Source organism: Montipora capricornis, chromosome 7 (assembly GCF_036669925.1).
Source record: "Montipora capricornis isolate CH-2021 chromosome 7, ASM3666992v2, whole genome shotgun sequence".
In the NCBI taxonomy this organism is placed as follows: domain Eukaryota; kingdom Metazoa; phylum Cnidaria; class Anthozoa; order Scleractinia; family Acroporidae; genus Montipora; species Montipora capricornis.
Genome location: NC_090889.1, coordinates 5,163,845 through 5,183,844, shown reverse-complemented (window position 1 = coordinate 5,183,844; position 20,000 = coordinate 5,163,845). Strand labels below are relative to the sequence as shown.

The 20,000-nt window shown below is 36.9% G+C and overlaps 1 protein-coding gene across 4 annotated transcripts in view; it reads left to right on the top strand.

Moving 5' to 3' along the window:
• The first annotated feature begins 1,725 nt into the window (after positions 1–1,725).
• The window catches only part of LOC138058014 (serine/threonine-protein kinase WNK3-like), a 45,224-nt gene continuing 26,949 nt past the window's right edge, over positions 1,726–20,000 (top strand). For all 4 annotated transcript variants that reach the window (XM_068903911.1, XM_068903910.1, XM_068903909.1 and 1 more), the window contains exons 1-6: positions 1,726–2,588; positions 2,678–2,853; positions 5,059–5,279; positions 8,092–8,249; positions 13,936–14,024; positions 19,178–19,418. In XM_068903911.1, the coding sequence (XP_068760012.1) occupies positions 2,274–2,588; positions 2,678–2,853; positions 5,059–5,279; positions 8,092–8,249; positions 13,936–14,024; positions 19,178–19,418 (1,200 nt within the window). In that variant the 5' untranslated portion in view covers positions 1,726–2,273. The remainder of the gene's footprint in view (positions 2,589–2,677; positions 2,854–5,058; positions 5,280–8,091; positions 8,250–13,935; positions 14,025–19,177; positions 19,419–20,000) is intronic.

The window sequence follows — 20,000 nt, the reverse complement described above, 5'->3', positions numbered from 1 at the left end:
CACGTGAAGTAGAGGACCCGGCCGGGGTAGTGGAAGATTCAGGGAAAACGGATTTTGAAATGTTATGCAGTTTAATTTGAAGGTAAAATGTGTATTTGTTGACTTCATGCTTCGCAATCGTTGTATTGTGCACATAAACAAGCATCTGTTAATTCTTCTCTAATGGTTAATATTCCTTGACAGGCTTCTCATCGTTCAGAGAGTTTGCGTTCAGATTTCTATCTTTATTTCTCGAGAGAAGTTCAAGTGTGTGACCGACACTACAGTATTTTATCTTTTCTCCTGCCCTTACCTTTCCGAAAACGAAACACACTTTTTTTAAAAAGATAGTTTCTTGTTCAAGATACAGCATGTGGGCACAAAAACTTGCAAGAGGCCTCGGTTTGAGGTTGAGGTTGAGTAACAATATAACTTTAGGAATGACAAATTATAAAAAAACTGACGATACAATGTCCGTAATTTGTTTATTTACACAAACAGGTAATTCTCCTGATTCATTCTTTTTTTTAGTCTTACTGAGTCTACTGAGTGCTGTGAAATGGCGCCTGCATTGGCGTTTTATTTCTTGTCTTCAACACCATTTTCAAGGTGTTCAATTGCAGACACGTTCCATAAAATTTCTCAGTTCGAGTACCGATTCCTGTTCAATTTATATGCTCTATATTGCCACTGAATTAATGAGAGACAAAAGACTCCCAGTTGAAATACTCGAAATAGTTGAAGGTGACATGAAAAGATAACGTGGTAACCGCAGTGCAAATTTATGTTAAGCCTGACTGAGTTCTGTTTCAAATAGAGTATTTGAGATTTCTAAAAGCATTCTCATTCAGTTGTGACACACATACTTCGGAACGATGAATATCGTTTAAGTGTAATCTAAGGGGGGTCATGTAGGAATCAACTAAGTTTGGAACTCAGTGAGTCCTATTTAAGTGACTATTGAACCAATATCCCAAATCATCCTCGCACTATGACTAGAAGAAATTTGATATAGCTTTAGTCCACGACAGAAGCCAGAGTATATTGTGCATTCTGTAGCCTCAAGAGGAAATAAAACAACATATTTAACAGCAACAAAAATAAATATACGCTGCTCAGGGAACTCTGGAGATAAATCAAGCAGAAAAAACACTCAATTAAGAGTGCAACAGCACACAGCTGTAATTTTAGAGCTTAAGTTACTAAACGAAAAAAAAGAAAATCGTTCAACATTTGCATATTTTTAATCAGGCACTGGTAGTTCTAAAATTAAAATGTCTTTTTAAACCACATAAAGTTGTCAAAACATGGCGCGACATTGTGGTCGGTCGGTGAAAGGTCACATGGATGACACCTGGATAAAGAGAGATTTTACATTTAAGTTTCCAAGTTTGGACCTAAATTACCACGCTGAAGACTTTGGGATAAATGTTGCTTGGATTACGCTTCAACAAGCCTTGCGTGTGTTAGACTGTCTTCTCATTTTTAAACATCAATATGAATTTCGTGCACTAAAAATTTTCGATGAGGAGACACTTTGTTATATTGTGCAGAGTTGACGAACATAAATTTTATAACAATGGGACATGAATTCAAAAGATGTAATGCCATTCTCGTTAAGGAATAGTCACGAGACCCTGTTAAATCAACCGGTTTTTCCTGTAGGAAATCAAAATAGACATGCGCCAAAGCTCGTTTCCTAGCAACAAGTCCTCGCCAGCCGAGATCCCTGCCAAAAACCTTCTTACAGTCTCCCCCCTGAGAAGGGAAGTTCATGCGCGATTGAATGGCCGTTGAATAAGTTCTTTCTGCCATATTTACCTGTGCTCTTCGGTTGTAGTAACCGCCATTTGGTAGTTCTCGGTGATGTTTAATTGCTCAAAGGGTGCCTTTGTGAACGGTTCGTTCTAAACGCTTTGTGGTGCTTTTCTAACTGCGGTCTGCCTGGTTCTTTAACAGTTTCAAATCCATCCGAAAGCCACTCGTTTTTGAGAAAAGGCAGCGGATGCTGTGATTTGGCCGTGTTGTTTACAGCAATGGACGGCCTTTTCGTTCTTTTTGCTGGGCTTACCTAGCGTCTGCCTCTATATTGGTCACAAGATAATCTAAAAGGACTACCATTTTCAGTGGTCGAGGCGGGAAACGGCCGAACTTTTTAAGGATGTGAGTTCTTGTTAAGAAGCAATGGAATTTTTGAAGTACTCTGGTTGTCGTTTTCTGGCGCCAATGTTTTGGACAAATTATTCGCTCTGAATTATTTGGTCTTGACTTCTTCTAACGTTATACCAAACGTTATGGAGAGTCAAGGAGATGAATTTCCAAACGAGGAACCTACAAAGCCTCAGAAACATGTACAATTTAAGCTCAATGATGACGATGAATCAAAATTCATTGAGCCTCCCTTGGTTGATGGCGCTGCTAAAGTTGCCAACAAAGGAGAGAATCGGGAGAAAACTGTTGAATTGGAGGCAGAGGAAAAGGCAGTAAGTGTCAGCCCGGACGGACGATTTCTCAAATTCGACATTGAAGTTGGCAGAGGCTCATTCAAAACAGTTTACAAAGGTTTGGACACGGAGACCGGTGTTGCAGTGGCATGGTGTGAACTCCAGGTTCGTCGCTTTCGGTGTTTTCAGTGAATTATTGGCACTGATCATTGCTTAGCTTTAACTTGAACCATTTCTTTTCTTTCTTGTCACAGGATAAATACTCTAAAGCCGAGAGAGCGAGGTTCAAAGAAGAAGCCGAAATGCTAAAACAATTACAACACCCAAATATTGTAAAATTTCACGACTCGTGGGAAACAAGACTTCCTAACAAAGACAAGAAGCGGGTCATTTTAGTCACTGAGCTTATGACTTCAGGAACTTTAAAAACGTGAGTAATTTCTGTTTTACCACCGTAGCTAATGCACACGGTTGCTATTTTATGCTACGACGACTTCATGTGCTATGAATAGAAATTGGGTTAATTGTAGGAAGTCTGGAAATTGAAATCTTTGGTGATGTCCTAAATTTTGAATAAACAGCTTAACAGAGGGATAAATACACGTTGCTTTTCTCGTGCTGTCGCAAATTTGACCAGAAAATTAAATACAATTCCTGGTTGCAGGAAATCCTGTTATATCCGTCCTTTGTGAGCTCATTTCTCGTAAACGTGTGGTATTTCTTTGCCTCTCTTTGCTGGCTTCCGGGGTATAGTTCTTTAATTTTCACTTGCCAACATACTCCTTCCCGAAAAGCTTAATACATTTCATTTACTTCGAAGGTTTGTCGGTTTAGTGAATTTTTAATAGTTTTATTTTCCATAAATGTTTTATTCTTACAACGTTTTTCGAGGAAATTGTTTCTCCAACAAAAAATAACATCCTTGTGACAATCTTGCGATGCTATTGTGCAGCGCTCATTTCCAACGGGGAAGAAAGCTTGTGTGTATTATCTAATAAGCTTGAGATTCTCGACATGGTGCTAGCGAGGAGTCAAAATACTGAAATACAGATTACCTATGATTAGATTCGATGTAGCTTATGTGGTACCCGTTATCGTCTTCTCTACAGGCTCGATTTCTTCTCCCTCAAATAAAGAAAATGGCTCGATTAAATGCAAGTCAAACGTAGCAAAACGCAGCATGCTAAGATATTTGTGGTTAAAAAATGTTTCTATAAATTTCGAATGCTTGATATGCATTTTTACAGTAGTAATCAAGCGTGCAAGCTAGCCCATTTTTTATTTGTTCATTACAATGTCGATCTGCAGGCCAGATCGATCTTTCATTGGTCAAGAATATAATGAACGAATACTTAAAGATATAAAATCTTGTCAGGTAAACAATAATTCCAATAAATTATTTCCTGCAATGATGAGTGAAAATTGACTTTCCCTCTCATCAATATTACCATTGGCCATCTTCAATTGTTATACCTTTTTATCTCCAACGATTAATTCCTGTTTTTGTCTGACAAGAAATAACTTCTGTTTGGGTAGACGATTATATTCTGGTTGTATTGTAAAATGTTTTCATGGTCAGTGAAATTGGCTTCTGAATGCTCCTTGTGGTTGTCTATCAAAGTGAGTTTAATTGCTTTAATCTCCTCTTCTTTTGAAGAGTAATGCAGGAACCTTCATAGTAAAGAGAATACAAGTTTCTTATTCATATAGAATTATTATCATTTGCACGTTTTCTGGTACACTCTTAAAATGTTATTTTTACTAAATGGGAGTTTGTTGATTTTATTGTAATGAGCCGTAATTTACTAGGAATGCATATCACACAAATTTGGATGTCAGTGTTTTTTAAACAAACTGCAAAGTTGAAAGGTCAAGCTTTTGTCAAACCATCAATGGCTCTTGCCCTCTTCTGGCAGTGTTTATTGCATGGAATTGTTCAAGGAATGTTTCGGAATATAATCAAGTTTGAATCCTGACATGCTAATTTAACCATGGGATGAACAATACAAAGTTCCAAGTGAGCCATCAACAACCCTCTAGTAAATATTTTTTCTTTCTTATTTAAGGCATTTTGGTAATTAGCTCTGTTGGTTAATATATGTTGTTGTTGATTTTAATGGTGTTTTTTTTAAGAAGGTAAATTGGTGAAAGAGATCTGTGTTGGTGCATTTTATCCCTGTTCCAAATTTCACTCTGAAGCATAATAAACTCACAAGAGACAGATTGAGTGTGTATATAATCTCTTAGATTTTGCTAATGAAGGTGTGAGGCAATTTGATCATGGCAAGGCTAGTAGCCATAAGGTTTAAGAATTTACTGACTTGGAGATCAGTGCTAACCTTTCCCAAATACATGTAACTTCACTGAGGCAACTTCTTTGACTGTAAATGTTTTTGCTTTTAAGGGTCTATTCGTCTAACTGGCTGGGAATTGATCCCAACTTGTGAAATTGTTTATGAGGCCAGAGTTGTTTTAAGCAGCATATAGTAATTGCATGCTATCAAACTGGGGTAACTGATGAGAAGCTTTCAACAACTCTGTTTGGGGTGAGGGTGATCATTATCTTGCAAGGAGCCCTACCTTTTGATTCAGTTTTTTTTCTGGTGCCAACTGCTGAACATTTTGTCATCAACAGATATCTGAAACGCTTTAAAGGTGTAAAGGAAAAAATCCTGAAGAGTTGGTGTCGGCAGATTCTCAAGGGCTTACTCTTTTTGCACACAAGGACACCTCCTATAATTCATCGTGACCTCAAATGTGACAATATTTTTATCAATGGCACAACTGGCTTGGTTAAAATTGGAGACCTGGGACTTGCAACTTTAAAGAAATCATCGTTTGCTAAAAGTGTAATAGGTAAGATGTACAAAAGTGTATCTAATTAAGCATAGCTAATAACTTGCAATTTATTAGAAGGAATGCATCTCCTGCATTTGTTTTGAGTGATCTCAATAATATTTTTTAAGGTTACATGCAAGAAGAAGAGTCTGACTTTTACTAAACCCTTTGCCTTTGCCAAAAGTACCGGGTCATCTGGTCGTCCAAGATGACCAGAAATTTCCCTGGGCCACCCGTTTTTGGTAAAATAAAAACCTAGTTGCCCGAGGAAACAACAACAGACAACTCAACAAAAATTCAACCTAACTGATCATAAAGTTTATGGCAAATTGCCTGTATAAAGGTTGTTTTTGCTCAGAATCATCTTGTTTGTGATGTACAGTAATGGTAATTTTATCAGTAAAGGAAATCCACATTACCATTTTGCGAGTTTTAAACTCGTGATTCACTAACGATTTCCCAAAAAAACCCTAAAATAATGTGACATAGCCCCTTTAAGACTTTAAGTTTGAAGTTTTTGTGGAAAGCTTAAGCAGAGAATACCCACTTTCTGTGACACGGAAACAAGTTGTCCGCCACATATGTTCATTCTTCCATAACGGAACGTAACACACTTCTCTTTAGCTTTGTTCTTCATTGCAATGCTACATTCGATATTTGTGACGTGGTAACCTTGACAATGTCATTTTCTCCTTTTTGGTGGGCTCATATGAATTTTCATGGCTGTGAATGGACATGGCAATAATTTATGATTATTCATCATTCTTAAGTAATATAATTTATTATATAATCAAGCAGCCAATCGTAATGCATATGATTATCTTAAGAAATGAAAAAATGAAAAAGAAGCCATCTTTGGATGCTTAGTTACATGTACCATGACTGAGTTTAATTGTGATCAATTTGTGAAAATGAAGCAAAAATTCAAAAAATTCCAAAAATTGTCACATAGCATGTTTTTCCAGAGGATTCAATTATTTTTTTGAGTTTTTCCCCTTCATTTACTTATCTGCGGTGCCCGCAAGGAATTATGTGTGGGTGAAATAATATTCAGAAAAAGAGCTCACAAATAAACAAATGCTTTTCATTCATATGATGATATTTAGCATAATATCTGTTAAACTTCTCTGTGTAAAAAGTGATTGAAAATATTTCCAAAGTGATTTTAAAATTATGCATATAGGATACAACAAGTTGCTTGGCAATGGGCAAAAGGACTGTAACTAAAAGATCCTAGGCAGGATTTGAACCTACAAACTCTGCAACACGGGTCGGATGCTCTACCCATTAAAGTACTAGAACTCTCAGGTAGCTGGGTGGTTTATCTCATGATAGGCCCTGAGTGGACTCAGTTTTTCAGTTGTCTTTTTGCTTGTTGCCAAGCAACTTGTATCCTATCCTTTTCCACGGGCCTATTACACCTTTCCATCATTTTGTGTATTAATTACATATAATTATCGTACACAAATGTGACGGGTGATTGCATCTTGGTCAAGACAACTTGTGCATTTAATGGTAGGGGGTTTGGTTTGCCCTGCTTTTGAAAAACGGACATCCTTGATTTTTTATATTATTATTATTATTATTATTATTATTATTATTATTATTATTATTTTTATTATTATTTTTTTTTGAGCACTGGGGTACAACTTTGCAATGCACCCAAATTTTCAGCGATTGCCATCCAGGTTTACAAGTCAGTTGCGACCCATATTCAAACTTTTTCCCTAAATTGGAGTCCTTAGAAAACCTCTCCCTACACACATTTCCAGTTTCAAGTAAAATGTCATGGTAGGAATAAAATTTAATGATTTGACTTCAATTAATAACAAAATTTGAAACAGATTTTACTATAAAAGTTGAAGGATAAAAGAAACGCTAAGGTGAAGGAGGCTATTAAAAGTGAAATAATTAAGTACATAAACAGACAAACAGAGTAATTCAATCCATGCAAAGTTATTTACGTAATTATTTCACTTTTCAATTGTCTCTTTCACCTTACCGTTTCTTTTATCATTCTTGCCGCAGTTTTCTCGTATTGTCTTATGTAAAGGTTTTTGAGTTTTAGTCAGCATTCTTAGAATTGATTATACTGTACTTATTCAGCTATAAGCCGAGCAGTTTTTACACAAATCCTCACTCAATTTGGGCAAATTTGAAGCCGTAGAAGGGGTCTTGGCTTATAGCAGAGTATTTTTGATAAAAAGAATTTTCTCAGCAAATTAAAACAGTAACAAATGAACGTGTATTCACTTACAAGCCCAACTAAATTACTTTTGTAAAATGAAGAGAAGTTGTTGTTGGTGTAATATGGATTTTTATTACTTGGTGGCTCGTAAAGGAGCCGTTCGTGTTGTCGTGTGATTCGGGATCGATCTTATTGCTCGTCTTCTTCCTCTCTGTCTGTCTCGAATTCATCGTCCATTTCCTCGTCTTCACTTTTTTTTTTGTTCTCGAACAGTCTCGTTGAAGACTGCATCGTCTTCAACGATATAGCCGAGCTCGGCTTGTAGCCAAGTAAGTACGGTATATACTGGTATTTAAGCTGATGTTAAGATTTTATCCTTGAAAATGACGGTTGAATGGTCGAAACGTTGTTGCTTTTTAACCTCAACTTTAATAGTACAATAAGGAATTTGAAAGAAGAATTAAAGGAATAACTTTATTTACCAAGGGTGAAATACAATATTGCTGGTATCCTGGTAGTTTACATAATGGCCCATATTTAACATTCTGGAAAAACTGAAAAACCCTTGGTTCTGGTAAAAAGGAGCACAAATCTCTCTTGTGGACTATTTAACCTTAGACTTGCTTCTTGTATTGTCATTAGGTACACCAGAGTTCATGGCCCCAGAAATGTATGAGGAACATTATGATGAGTCAGTTGATGTTTATGCATTTGGGATGTGCATGCTAGAGATGACCACTTTAGAGTATCCTTACATGGAGTGTCAAAACCCTGCCCAGATCTATCGCAGAGTTGTTAGTGTAAGTAAATGTTTGTACTTGATGTTTTCCATAATTTACTCAGGCCTTATGTTGGTCGCTGATTTTGACCCCACTCAAAATTAATGTGTTCTTGATGTCATTTGGGCTTTGCTGTTTGTATTTAATGGTGGTGTAAAGGGACCCTCAAGAGTCATTCCCTTTTTCGTGAGTCAAATGGTGCATTTCCCTGGCAAAATAGACTGGGTCATTTCCAGAAATTCCAAAAAGATAATACCTAGAAAAACATGTCGGTGTGAATTTTCTTGGATGACTCTTATTTGAAATTCCTTGGAATTCATACTTGTATTGAATTACAAGCTCTATCCTAATTGGCTCTAATTTAATATATAGATTTAGGCAAGCCTAAAAGCAGAGCTCCCGTTTCTACGTGTATCCCCAGAAAGCCACTTACTATAGTGTATATGAAAACAATTATACATCTGCGCAAAGTACAAAATTGATCCGGTGTCATTAGTGTATACAGTTTACAGTTATCAAACACCTGAGCTCACAGCAGTAAACTAACAAGCCTTGCAAACAATAACCAACAATAATTTTAATCAACAACTAAAACTGGAATTACATGCATACACTGTAGTAATCTCTTTCACAACATTTTCCGTTTGACTGATAATCTTTACACCCTCTCTCTTCAGTTTATAACAACAGCAAAAATTGCTGTTTAAAAAGTCAAGCTAAAGTGTAGCAATTCGCTTACTCAACTGTTATTTCACTGTCAAACAAAGGAGCTCATGATTGGACATCTGTTTCACACAAAGAGCCTCCATGTATAGATCGAAAGGTATTAATTTAGTGTGGACAGTCGCCACAGCAGTGATGAATTCAGTTCAATAATAAGCAACATCAGCTGGCCACAAAACCGTGTGACAAACAAGGCAAACAAGTGTTATAACCCAATCGCTGTTGGAGATTTTGCAGAAAATCGCAGGTTTGAGCTCACGTCTGAAAAAATAGACAATGACCACCAGAAAATTTGCCAATGATGTCTGCTGTGAGCTTGAATGGCAACGTGGTGTGTGATTGTTAATATTAATTATATGCCAGAATCTCTGTGAATGTGGAATTGCAAATGTTTTCAGGCCTTTGTTTTTTGGCAAGTTTCACAAAATATGTGAGGCAGCAGGGCATGCATTAATTTAAGAAGGAAAACATTACCTGAAAGCTACCTGTTGTAAACAAGTATTCTGTCTCTCGCTCTACTTCTCTCAGCTTTTAACAGTGTTCTTCACTGAAAATTTCTCTTCTCCTTCCTCGGCTTAGCTTCTCTCAAGCCTTTCTTCACTTAAACGTCTCAAATTTTGTCGCCTGTTCTCTCGTGCTTTTTCCTTCTATTTATCCTGTTGCTCGTCACCAATAGTAAAAAACTCTTTTTTAAAAGTAGTGGTGAAGGTCAGTGGGATAAACATGAGCTGCACAAAAGTTTGGTGCCAAGAAACCCCAACCCTAATCTTTGCCTCAAAGCGGCATTTCCAAGACTTTTCTCCCTTCCCTTTCCCCTCCCCTAGAGTCTGTACAGACAGATGGACGTAGGCTCGGTCAGTCATGTGACAACCAAACGAAAAAAGGTTGACCACATTCTCTTGTATGGGGCTCTGTCCCTGGCTGCTTTGCAGCCTGAAGCCCCTCTATAATATTGATGGAAAATTTAGAAATTCCTTGAAATAATGTGAGAAAAACTTAAAATAAGTCAGAGATCTAAGACAAAAGTGGACAATTTTTTTGAGAAGTGTCTAAAAATCAGGAATCCTGAGACATACAGCTGCATGAATGTAGGCTGGGCCAATTACATGAGCCGAGCCAGCCCGGTCAGTGGGGCTTGGGTTAAATTTAGAATATGTTGTGTGAAAAAAGATAACAAGGAGAAGTGGAGAGATGAAAGTTCACCATTCTACAATAATTTATAAAGTACGCTACAGGTTTGCTATCTTATACTTCTTTTACTTTAATAAACAAAAAAGACCGACTGTAATTTCCGTGGGCCATTTTGCTCTAAAGTGGAGTAATGTGGTTAGAAATCGCTGGCCCGGCTAACCGGGCTGTCCTGACGAACGCGGTTACATGGAAAAATCTCGGCCCGGTGAGCTGGGATTCCGGTATGGTAATGCTAATATCTCGGCTAACTGGGCTGACATTTTTCCATGTAATTGCAAACTTGACTTTTGGTGTTTTTCTCAGATGTGCCGGGATCACGGCTTAGCGAGCCACCCCGCCTAACCGGGCCATCCCGTCTCATGTAATCGGCCCCTACATGCACATAATTGATTTAAAGGATACAACTGTGATCTGTCTACAAAAAAGGAAATTCCAATGCTTAATATGTATTGGAATTCATTTAAACACAAAATGTATGGAGAGGCATTCTTAGCTGCTAAGCATTTTTTGTGTTGATCAAGGACACTCCCTTGCTGTCCACAAACAAATTTCTTCTGGCAGTGTCTCTTGCTCTTTCATGGCAGTTGAAATCAAGAAAGTTTATTTTGTGATAACACTACATGTACATTGTATAAGTTACAATCTCTCTCATTCAGATTATTTCTTGAACAATAATTATTATGTTGTGTGAAAAACACTCGTCTACAGCTGCCTCTCTTTACTCTGATCTAAAGATCAATATCATTATTTTCTCATACATAAACATAGTATAATATAATGTGTGCATTATGTACATTATTTTAGTCACATGAAGTATGCTGCAAGGATGAGTAGCAGGGTTATCACTACATTCTAACTAGGGGGTACTTTCTTGTTAATTGCAATATCTCGGCTTCTAATGGCTATTTCACCCTGACACTTTTTCCCATATCGTACAAATGAGTCTTTTTGATGTACAAATAATTTAAGTTGTATCCTTTTCAAAATAAACCTGAAAAAAGTGACAATTGCTCTGCTTATACTACACAAAATCTTGCGAAATTCCAGTTGCATATCAGAATAACAATTGAAAGGAAAGCACACAACAACTTTCAGATACTTTTCTTTATTAGAAGTTCTTGAAAAACATGTTTGTACCAACCCTTCGTTGTAGTGCTTCGCATTGTTTTGAAAGGCAGTTTGTAAAATAGGTCAATATTTACGGCTCAGCACGTCTCAAAATACAAACATAAATCATATCATATGAATGGGCTTTATGTGACAGACTCTGTGTCAAAGTTTAAAGTCAAAATACAAAGTGAGGACGTAACTAGAACAAATTTAAAAAGACTGAAACAGTTTCTACACTGCATGGGTAACGTCCAAATTAGCAGAGGACTCACCACTTACTTCCAATGTTTTGCTGTTTCTAAAGGGAGTATTGCAGTCTGATCGAGCGGCATATCTTGGGCTTGCGATAACCGACAACAGTGAGCACTTTAAGCCATTTTCATCCACTGAGGCCGGAGATTTTCAGCTTTGAGCAATGCTGAAACATTTTGTGTTATAATGCTGTGCTCATTAAGCGTAACAAAACCTCCACAAGCATGCTTACCCCCAGAATCTTCCATCAAAAATCTGCCATAACTCTGGTACAGATGAAATGTTTTGCTTCGTTCTTGTGACAAAAAACAATCAGGGTGTACCAAGCGATTCTTAAGAGTAGAATAAATTATGCAATATAATTCAGCGTGATCAAGCTGTGTTTTATGTGACTGAGTGACTTTCAATGGTGAAACATTTGCTCAGAATCAGAACATAGCAGCCCTGATTATCAAAGCCAACATGTATTTTCCCTAAATATGTAGAATTATAATTTGCTGCTTGTAAATAACTCCTTATTTTAGAAGAAAAAGGCCAGAATTGGAAATGGGCCACACCCACAAAGGATTATGGGAAGTGGAAAAACTGCTTTCAATATTGCATAACCGTAACTTTTTGCATGAATTTGCTTGAAACAAACATCAAAATCAAAAGTGAACACAGAGAAACAATAAAGAGAGCATTTTAGCATTTGAAGGTTTTTTGACCTGTGTAACGCAAAATGGAGTCATGATTGTGCTCCTTATCAATACTGTGTGAGAGCTCTCAATCATACATGCATTTAATTGTTTTTGCTGTGCGAATGCTCTCAAACCATATCTTTCACTTAATTTTTTTGAAGGCCTCATTTTCTTGTTAAAGATTATGAAATCAATTTTAATAGGGTTGTTGCATGTAAGAGAAAATATTGATTAATTATCCTCTGCCAAATTTGTGACCCAAAGGTGTGAATAGTTTGAATTCCAAATTGAAGTTTTGAAGAGCAGGCATCAAATCAAATATTATCATTTATTGAAAAGAGAAAAAAAACAGAAAATCAGCATCACACATGGTGCTGTGATATAACTTGGAGTAAAACCACTGACTTCTTTAGGACCTTGTTCAGGTTGCTGCTGACCAAAACGAAAGGGGCTCACTCATTTTTTAGTCTAATTTCTCATATGCTATCAAAGGTGGCAAAGGCTGACTATTTGTCTTTGTCATCTAATTGATTACATAAATGCTGATTGGCTGAGATGGAGGGCATATTTTCTTAATCATGAGGGCACTTTTGGTAATCAGGAGGGTATCATTACTCAATCCTGATTGGTTAACAGTTGCTTATCCAGAGCAAGCATAGTCAGCTACAAGAGAATGTTCTTCCAGATTCTTCCAGGTTCTTAAAGTAATGAACCTTTTACTTCATTTTCTCTGTGATCCAGCTCTCTCAAGAACTTAAAGTTAGTAATGGTGGACTATTAAATTGGAAAATCCCAGTTAAAATAAACAAGGCAGAAAACTTTTGTTGCTTAATGTTTAGTCAACATAGTTTTGAAATCCAAAGAAAAATAAGAATTGATATTTTGGTTGCAGGGGCACTTTAAACAATTCCCAGTAAAGACGGTAAATGTTTGAGAGAGAGAGAGAGGCGATGGAGAAGCGATGGATTCAAAGAAAGCAAAACATACATTGAGAGAGTTGTTGATCTTCTTGAGGTTCCTTGGCTAAGCCTGACGGATGAGAGCTACATTAGCCATTTAATGGTTTTTGACTTTTTTTAACAACTTGATCAGCCACTTTAATGTTTATAACATTAAACATTTTGATGTTAGTTTCGACAATGCCCAGTAAAGATGGTAAATGTTTGAGAAAATTAATGTAAATAAGGAAGATATTAAATTTCAGCTACCGTATTTACCCGTGTATAAGTCGGCCTTTTCTGGCCTCAAAAGAAGCTCCAAAAATCACGCTCGACTTACACGTACACATGGGTCAAAGATTTTGAGCCAAGTTCCAGCTAAGTAATTTATTCAAAATGAACATAATAATGTTGTCTTGGGCATAACGAACGCAGTGGACAAAAGCCGACGTAAAAGACTTCAAAATGAATGGCAAAAGACTTCAAAACGAATGTAAGCAATTCCAGTTGAAATGAAAAAGGATTTGTCCAACTCTAAATGTTGAAGATACTCGCAAGCACAAATATGAAATAGACACTGGAAATTTTCGTTTTCCAAAGGCGGAAAGCTCTAAAAGGCATTTCTGTTTCTTCAAATAAAACACGATCGTTCAACGGCTTAGTAACCTGGTGCAATACCTCGTGTTTGCAGGCAAGCATCGACACTCGTGTTGCGTGAAAATGTTTGCATACTTATGGTAGGGCCTCCTTTACCTTAGAGTTTCTGGATGTTTCATTGGTGATTTGCCAACACATAGCCTTTTTTTTGTGCAGGGTATAAAGCCAGAGTCGTTGGATAAAGTTGGGTCAAAGGAAATCAGACAGATTATTGAAGGCTGCACTAAAGCTAAAATGGATGAGAGGTATAGGCATCTATCTTGTTAATTTAGGACTACAGTATATCTACATCTATCTCTTTAACAGGTAAGTCATGATACCATCTCAAGGAGTAATTGAGGTTTTTTTTCAATGGAGCTATCAAACATGGTGGTGTGCATGATTGGAGACTTTCTTTTTAGTGGGTCTTCATATTCCTGGATTTTGATCATTGGTACAATAATACCTAGTTTTGCTCAATTAGTTAATGATAATCACACCTTAAATTAATACCTTAATTAGTTCTGATTGTCAGGAGGAATGCAACAGTCATTGGCTTCTGCTCCTCATAGTATAGTATTCTATACTGTAGTATTTCAATGATCAAATTGGTTGTAATACTAATGATTATTTTTGACCTAAATTTAAGGTCATAAAAGGTTGATTTATATATGGGTGAATACAGTCATACATGTAAATTTACAAAAAAGGAACAGAGGAGTCATTTTGACGATGACTCCTGATGATATTATAATTTAAAAGCAGCCTTCTCACTCTACTCATAATACTCATAGTTATAGATGGTTTTTACAGTGACGTCATCAAAATTAATTCTAAAATGAAAACCACAAGGTGTTTTGAATTTTTATTTTGCGGAGGTTGAAGATGACCTAGAAACAAACCTTTTTGCAAGTTTCGATTTCCATGATGTCTTTCGTTTCAAAAATACATCATTTTGAATTTCTGAATTGTCACCTTTCCTGACGATATAACTATGCCTATGAATCTTGCCAGTCTACGTGTTTCAAGTACATTTGGAGATGTGTTCATACACATGTATTTTATCCAATGAGTGAAAAGTAAGCGATGTCATCGCTAAGTGAATTCCAGATGTTTGTGTTGATTTCTGGCTTCCATATTGGTGGAACACTTTGATCCACCAACATGGCCGCTCCATACAAACTCTACAAAGTTGCGTGAAACGCTTCGACAACTCAAAAATGATATACTGCACAAACCTGAGAATTGTTGAGGTGATTGATTTTACAAATTTGCCTCTTACAACATTCCAAGTTTTTGGCTTGTTTCATTGAACGGTTTCCGATTTTATTTTTTTATTGTGTGACAGTGAAAACGATCTATACTGACGGTATGTTGTTTTAGGAATTAATGAAAGCTAATGGAAAGTGTTACATGTAGCAGCAGGGTAGAGATATGTACAGAAATTCGCCAGAACTGAGAACATAGCAAATTTTATGGCAAGAGACGTAAATTGTACATGTACCTTAATTTATTAAAACAAAACAGCACAAACCAAATGAGAGGCGATGGATTCGATGAAGAAGAAACAAAGATTGATCAAGTTGTTGATCTCCTTGAGGTTCCTTGGCTAATCCTAAAGGATTAACTATTGGAGGGTAATGTGGAGTGCTAGTTTTCTACATGTAGCCATGTAAACCATGTGAGCGTTAGCCCTGCTAATGGAACTGGGCCCACTCAAGGACAGAGAAAAACTCTGGCCAGGGTGGGAATTTGAACCTATTTTCTTAGGATCGAGAGGGTAGTGGGAAATGCGTAGATTTCTCTGGTGGACACAGTAGAACGATTAACTTAACCGGGAATGGCGTCGAAAGTCATGTAACACGAATGGCGTTTTAGTGGATCTTTGAACAAAATATACCCTTATGAAGCTCAACAATGGCAACTCAATTGGATATACAGGTGGTGGAATCTTAAAAGCGACGAGTAATGGACTTCGACAACAATCTATCGCCCGTCAAGTCGAAATCAAAGTGAGCTGTATTTCATATATTTTACCAAGTGTGCTGTTATGTACATGTAGAACACTGAAACCAAATGGAAAATTCTCTGGTAACTTATGGGTTCAACAAAGACAGAGAACAAATCTAACACCTTAAATGGATCTGTGATCAACTCTGTACAGTCTTCAGTAAAAACATAATTGGAAATGTGACAGCCAAGAATTATTTGAAAGAAAGCTTGTTGTCTATTTTGTGCCTCATTATTCAAGGAAAAGGTTTTTCATGGAAACGGTTTGATCCTGCGCAATATTGCGCATATTTGACACGATTGAGTTTCTTCGCGCACGTAATGAAATAGAAGGGGTTTTTGCCGAGCTCATAGCAAATATGTTGTTTGCTTCAAAAAATTGTTCCCTGGAAAAGGTGGCCTTTATGAATTCATCACGTTTTATAATATGCAAGCTTAACTGGATAGTTTTTATGGCAATAGAAAAAGCATTTTCTTGTTATTCAAGGAAAAGGTTCTTCAGGAAACCTGAAGTACATGGTAATTTGACACGATTGAGTTTCTTGTCTTCACGCACACAATGAAATAGGAAGAGGTTTTCGCCTCTAAGAGCAAATATGTTGTTTGTTTCCAAAAATTTTTCGCTGGAAAAGGTGGCCTTTATGAATTCATCATGTTTTATAATATGCGAGCTTAACTGGATAGTTTTTATGGCAATAGTAAAGCATTTTCGTGTCAAAATGAGGTTTGCGTATTTTTTGTTGTGCTAACTTAATTAAATATAAATATACATTCTGCCTTGTGAGTTTGTTATTCTCGTTAACCAGCAATGGCGTCGAAAGTCATTGCAACGCGAATGGCGTTTTAGTGCATCTTATGTTGTTTGTTTCAATAAAATGTTTCGCTGGAAAAGGATTCTGTGATATTTTATGCCTTTGTGAATTATAATATCATGTTGTGTATTGAATTTTCGAGCTTTTTAGTATTGCTCTGTAAGTAGGAAAGGTTTCATGAAAATAAACAGGTGTGTTTGAAGCATGCTTAAGTTTCAACAAAATGAGCCCCAAAATCAGCAAAATATTGTGACACCGGTGAATAATAAAGTAGATGCTATTTCCAAAATGATGGAATTACCTGGTGATAAATAACCTCGTCTTGGAGAGTAAATTTTTGACTTTGCAGAAACAGTGGTGGGCAATTGTGATCTTTGTTTTGAATTCGCTCACTTATTGTCAAACTTTATAACACTCGACAGAAAAAGAAACTTCCGAAAACCCGGTATCTTGCCATCATTTGACACAGATGCTTCACTGTTTGGCTAGTAAACATGCCGCGGTAACTTAATCACGGCGTCCACTGAATTCTGGCGATGTCACTTTCGATTTTGCGATTTATTTGTGCAGCCCAAACGTACAATAACAAAACTGAACGTAGCAAAAATCTCCCAAAATGTTTGTCGCTGATCGCAACTGTTTATATTCTATATTCACGGTTCAAAATTATTGTTGTTTCATGTTGTAAATATGTTATTCTTGAGCGACCGTCCTGGAAACTTCCTTCTGCTCTTTCTAAAAACTGTGTATCAATATTTATTTGTTTTTGCATAAAGCAAGCTAACAAAATCTGTACCTTGCTGAGTTCGCATTTGTTAGCGTTAATAGTATTTTCGGTCCAATGCTTCTGTTTTACGAAGAGGTATATGTTTTTGGTCACCCATTCGGACACTAACCCCGCCAGAAAGGGATTAACTCTAGTAAACTTTAGCAAAGCTGTCAGATGCTCAGAGGATATGCTTAAACTTGTGGTGAAAAGAAGTTTATCAACATGTCAGTGATGGTGTTCTTTTGAGTTATTTGAAATGGAGCGAATCACAGAACGCTTTAAGTCCGTGTTTTCCATAGCAAGGGAAACCTGGGTCCTCCATCCTTGCTTTTCATCTCTTCAAAACATAGTTCTTTATTCCCTACAGCTTGTGTGGCAAACAGCTTACCTTCACTGCAGATAAACACCTTACCACAATTGCTTGGCCTACGCCCCCGTACAAACACAATGCTCGTATCAGTCTCCAACCGGGATAAAATGAAAAGAGCAGCTCGTATGGTTTCAGTAGCCTCCAGAATTTCTTAAAGTACTGTTCTACCGATATGACATTGTATATCTATTTACATGTATTAATCACCTTCTGTAGTCAATATTGCATGTGTCTGCTTTCTAACTGAGGTGACAAGGTCTGCGTCGTACTGTACTTTAAGGATACAAGTTCCATACATCCTGCGGTAATTCAAGACTAAATCTACGTTTTCAGCATTCACAGCTGACAGTGAATTTGAATTTTCAATTCTCGGTTTTCACATGACGTCACGACCGCCATGTTGGTGCCCTAAACAAAGAAAAGGCGGCCATGTTGGTGCCCCGAGCAAATCCTCCGGGAATTGAAATCTATTGTTATGCAAACGCTTCCTTTTGTTTTCGTTGAAAAACATGGCTGTTGATCACGTGAGTGAAAACCAGCAATTAACCTTCTAGCTGAATTCGTCTCCCACCCGCAAAAACTCACATTTACTGAAACTGATTCATTGTTTTCCTGGCAAGAAGAACATGGTGTTAAAGTGCGCCCATGATCCCATTTTTTGGAAGAAGCCGCTGAAACAATATGGCACCTAGTAAACGTGGTGATCAAAGTATCAAAGTACATTTTGGCTATTAATTAACAGTGTGTGAAACCAATTTTGTTGTAGTATTTAGACATTATTTTAGTGGGGAAAGAAAAGTGAGTCGTGTTATAGCTACCATTTCCGAGTGATTTCATCATATGAAGATTGAAATACAGAATTTGTTTATTGTAGTTATCCTGGGTTATCAGACGTAATTTGCCAGCTGGCGACCAGTTCTGAAAATGTAGTCGCCAGCACTGAATTTTTGGTAGCATCGACCAGTGATTTGCAATTTTTTAACAGTTTTTGACTTTCCTAATGGCTTGATCAGCCACTTTAATGGTTATGTAACAGGTACTGTGACCTCTCTAACATTTTGATGTTGACAGCTAATGAGCTGTCCATAGTTTCTAATAATTATGGTGGTTTGCCAATGGATGAATGGCAGACAGTTGAAATGCTTTTACCTGTTTAATGGATAAGTGTCAGCATAATAATTAATTTTGTTTTCGTGTGCAAGGACATAAAAAGTTGGTTGTCTTGCTGCCAAATATCAAATTGAGTAATTTCTGGTTTCTCTTTCATCGTAAATAAGTGCAAATCATGCGTAACATGGTTACACTGTACAGTACATGTAACTCCTTTAGTTGGGCAATTTGCTGAAGGATACACAGTGTTGACATTGACAATGATTTGGCAAGGGGTGGTTTTTTTTCAGACTTGTAAACACATGCCATTTGATCCTACTGATGTAAAAATCCTCTTTCTTATTTCAGGTACACAATCAAACAAATGATAAACCATCCATTTTTCCAAGAAGACTGTGGCGTAAAGGTAAATCTAGTGGAGGCTGAACCTGGAGTCGATGTTGACTCCACCAAACCAGTTGATATTGTTAAGCTTTTGCTACAGTTGGAAGACCCCAAGAAACGGAAGGACAAACACAAAGAGAATGAAGGCATTCAATTTGACTTTAACTTAGGCACTGATCAACCAGAAAAAGTCACTCAAGAACTGGTAAGCACCTGTTACTTTAGAATTAATTTCCAAGCTATCTGACAAATGTGTTATCTTTCTGTTTCACAGCTGGACCAGGTGAGTTCTTAAGACTCTGAAAAAGCTGAATAATATTTTGATTGCCTGAACTGGCTTCGATCCTTGCGTAGTTGTGGATGCCAGCAAAAGGCAACATTACTACAGTAGTTACAGCTGTGGTCATAGAGTAGGTACATTCAATTAGATACTGTATTCCTCAGTGAATTTTCACTTAATTTTCAAATGTAGCCATCAAATTGAAAGCAAACAACCCTGATAGCATGGTACATTATTCAGCTTTACAGAGTGTATGTTGCAGTGTTGTCATGGCTATTAACTTTGGATTGCATTTAATTCAAAGGTTGATTTGGTCACTTGAGGATTAGTAAGTGAGCAGAGTCTTGAGGTATAGAAAAGGAAATGCTACTTCCCTGTAAAATTACCTAAATAGCCATTCTTCTAAACTAGAGTTTAATTTTTAACAAAACTTAACAGTGGAAGCATCGAGAATTAACAGAAGTTGAGGGAAGTGATTCAAATGGAAGGAGGACAGTAGTATTCATA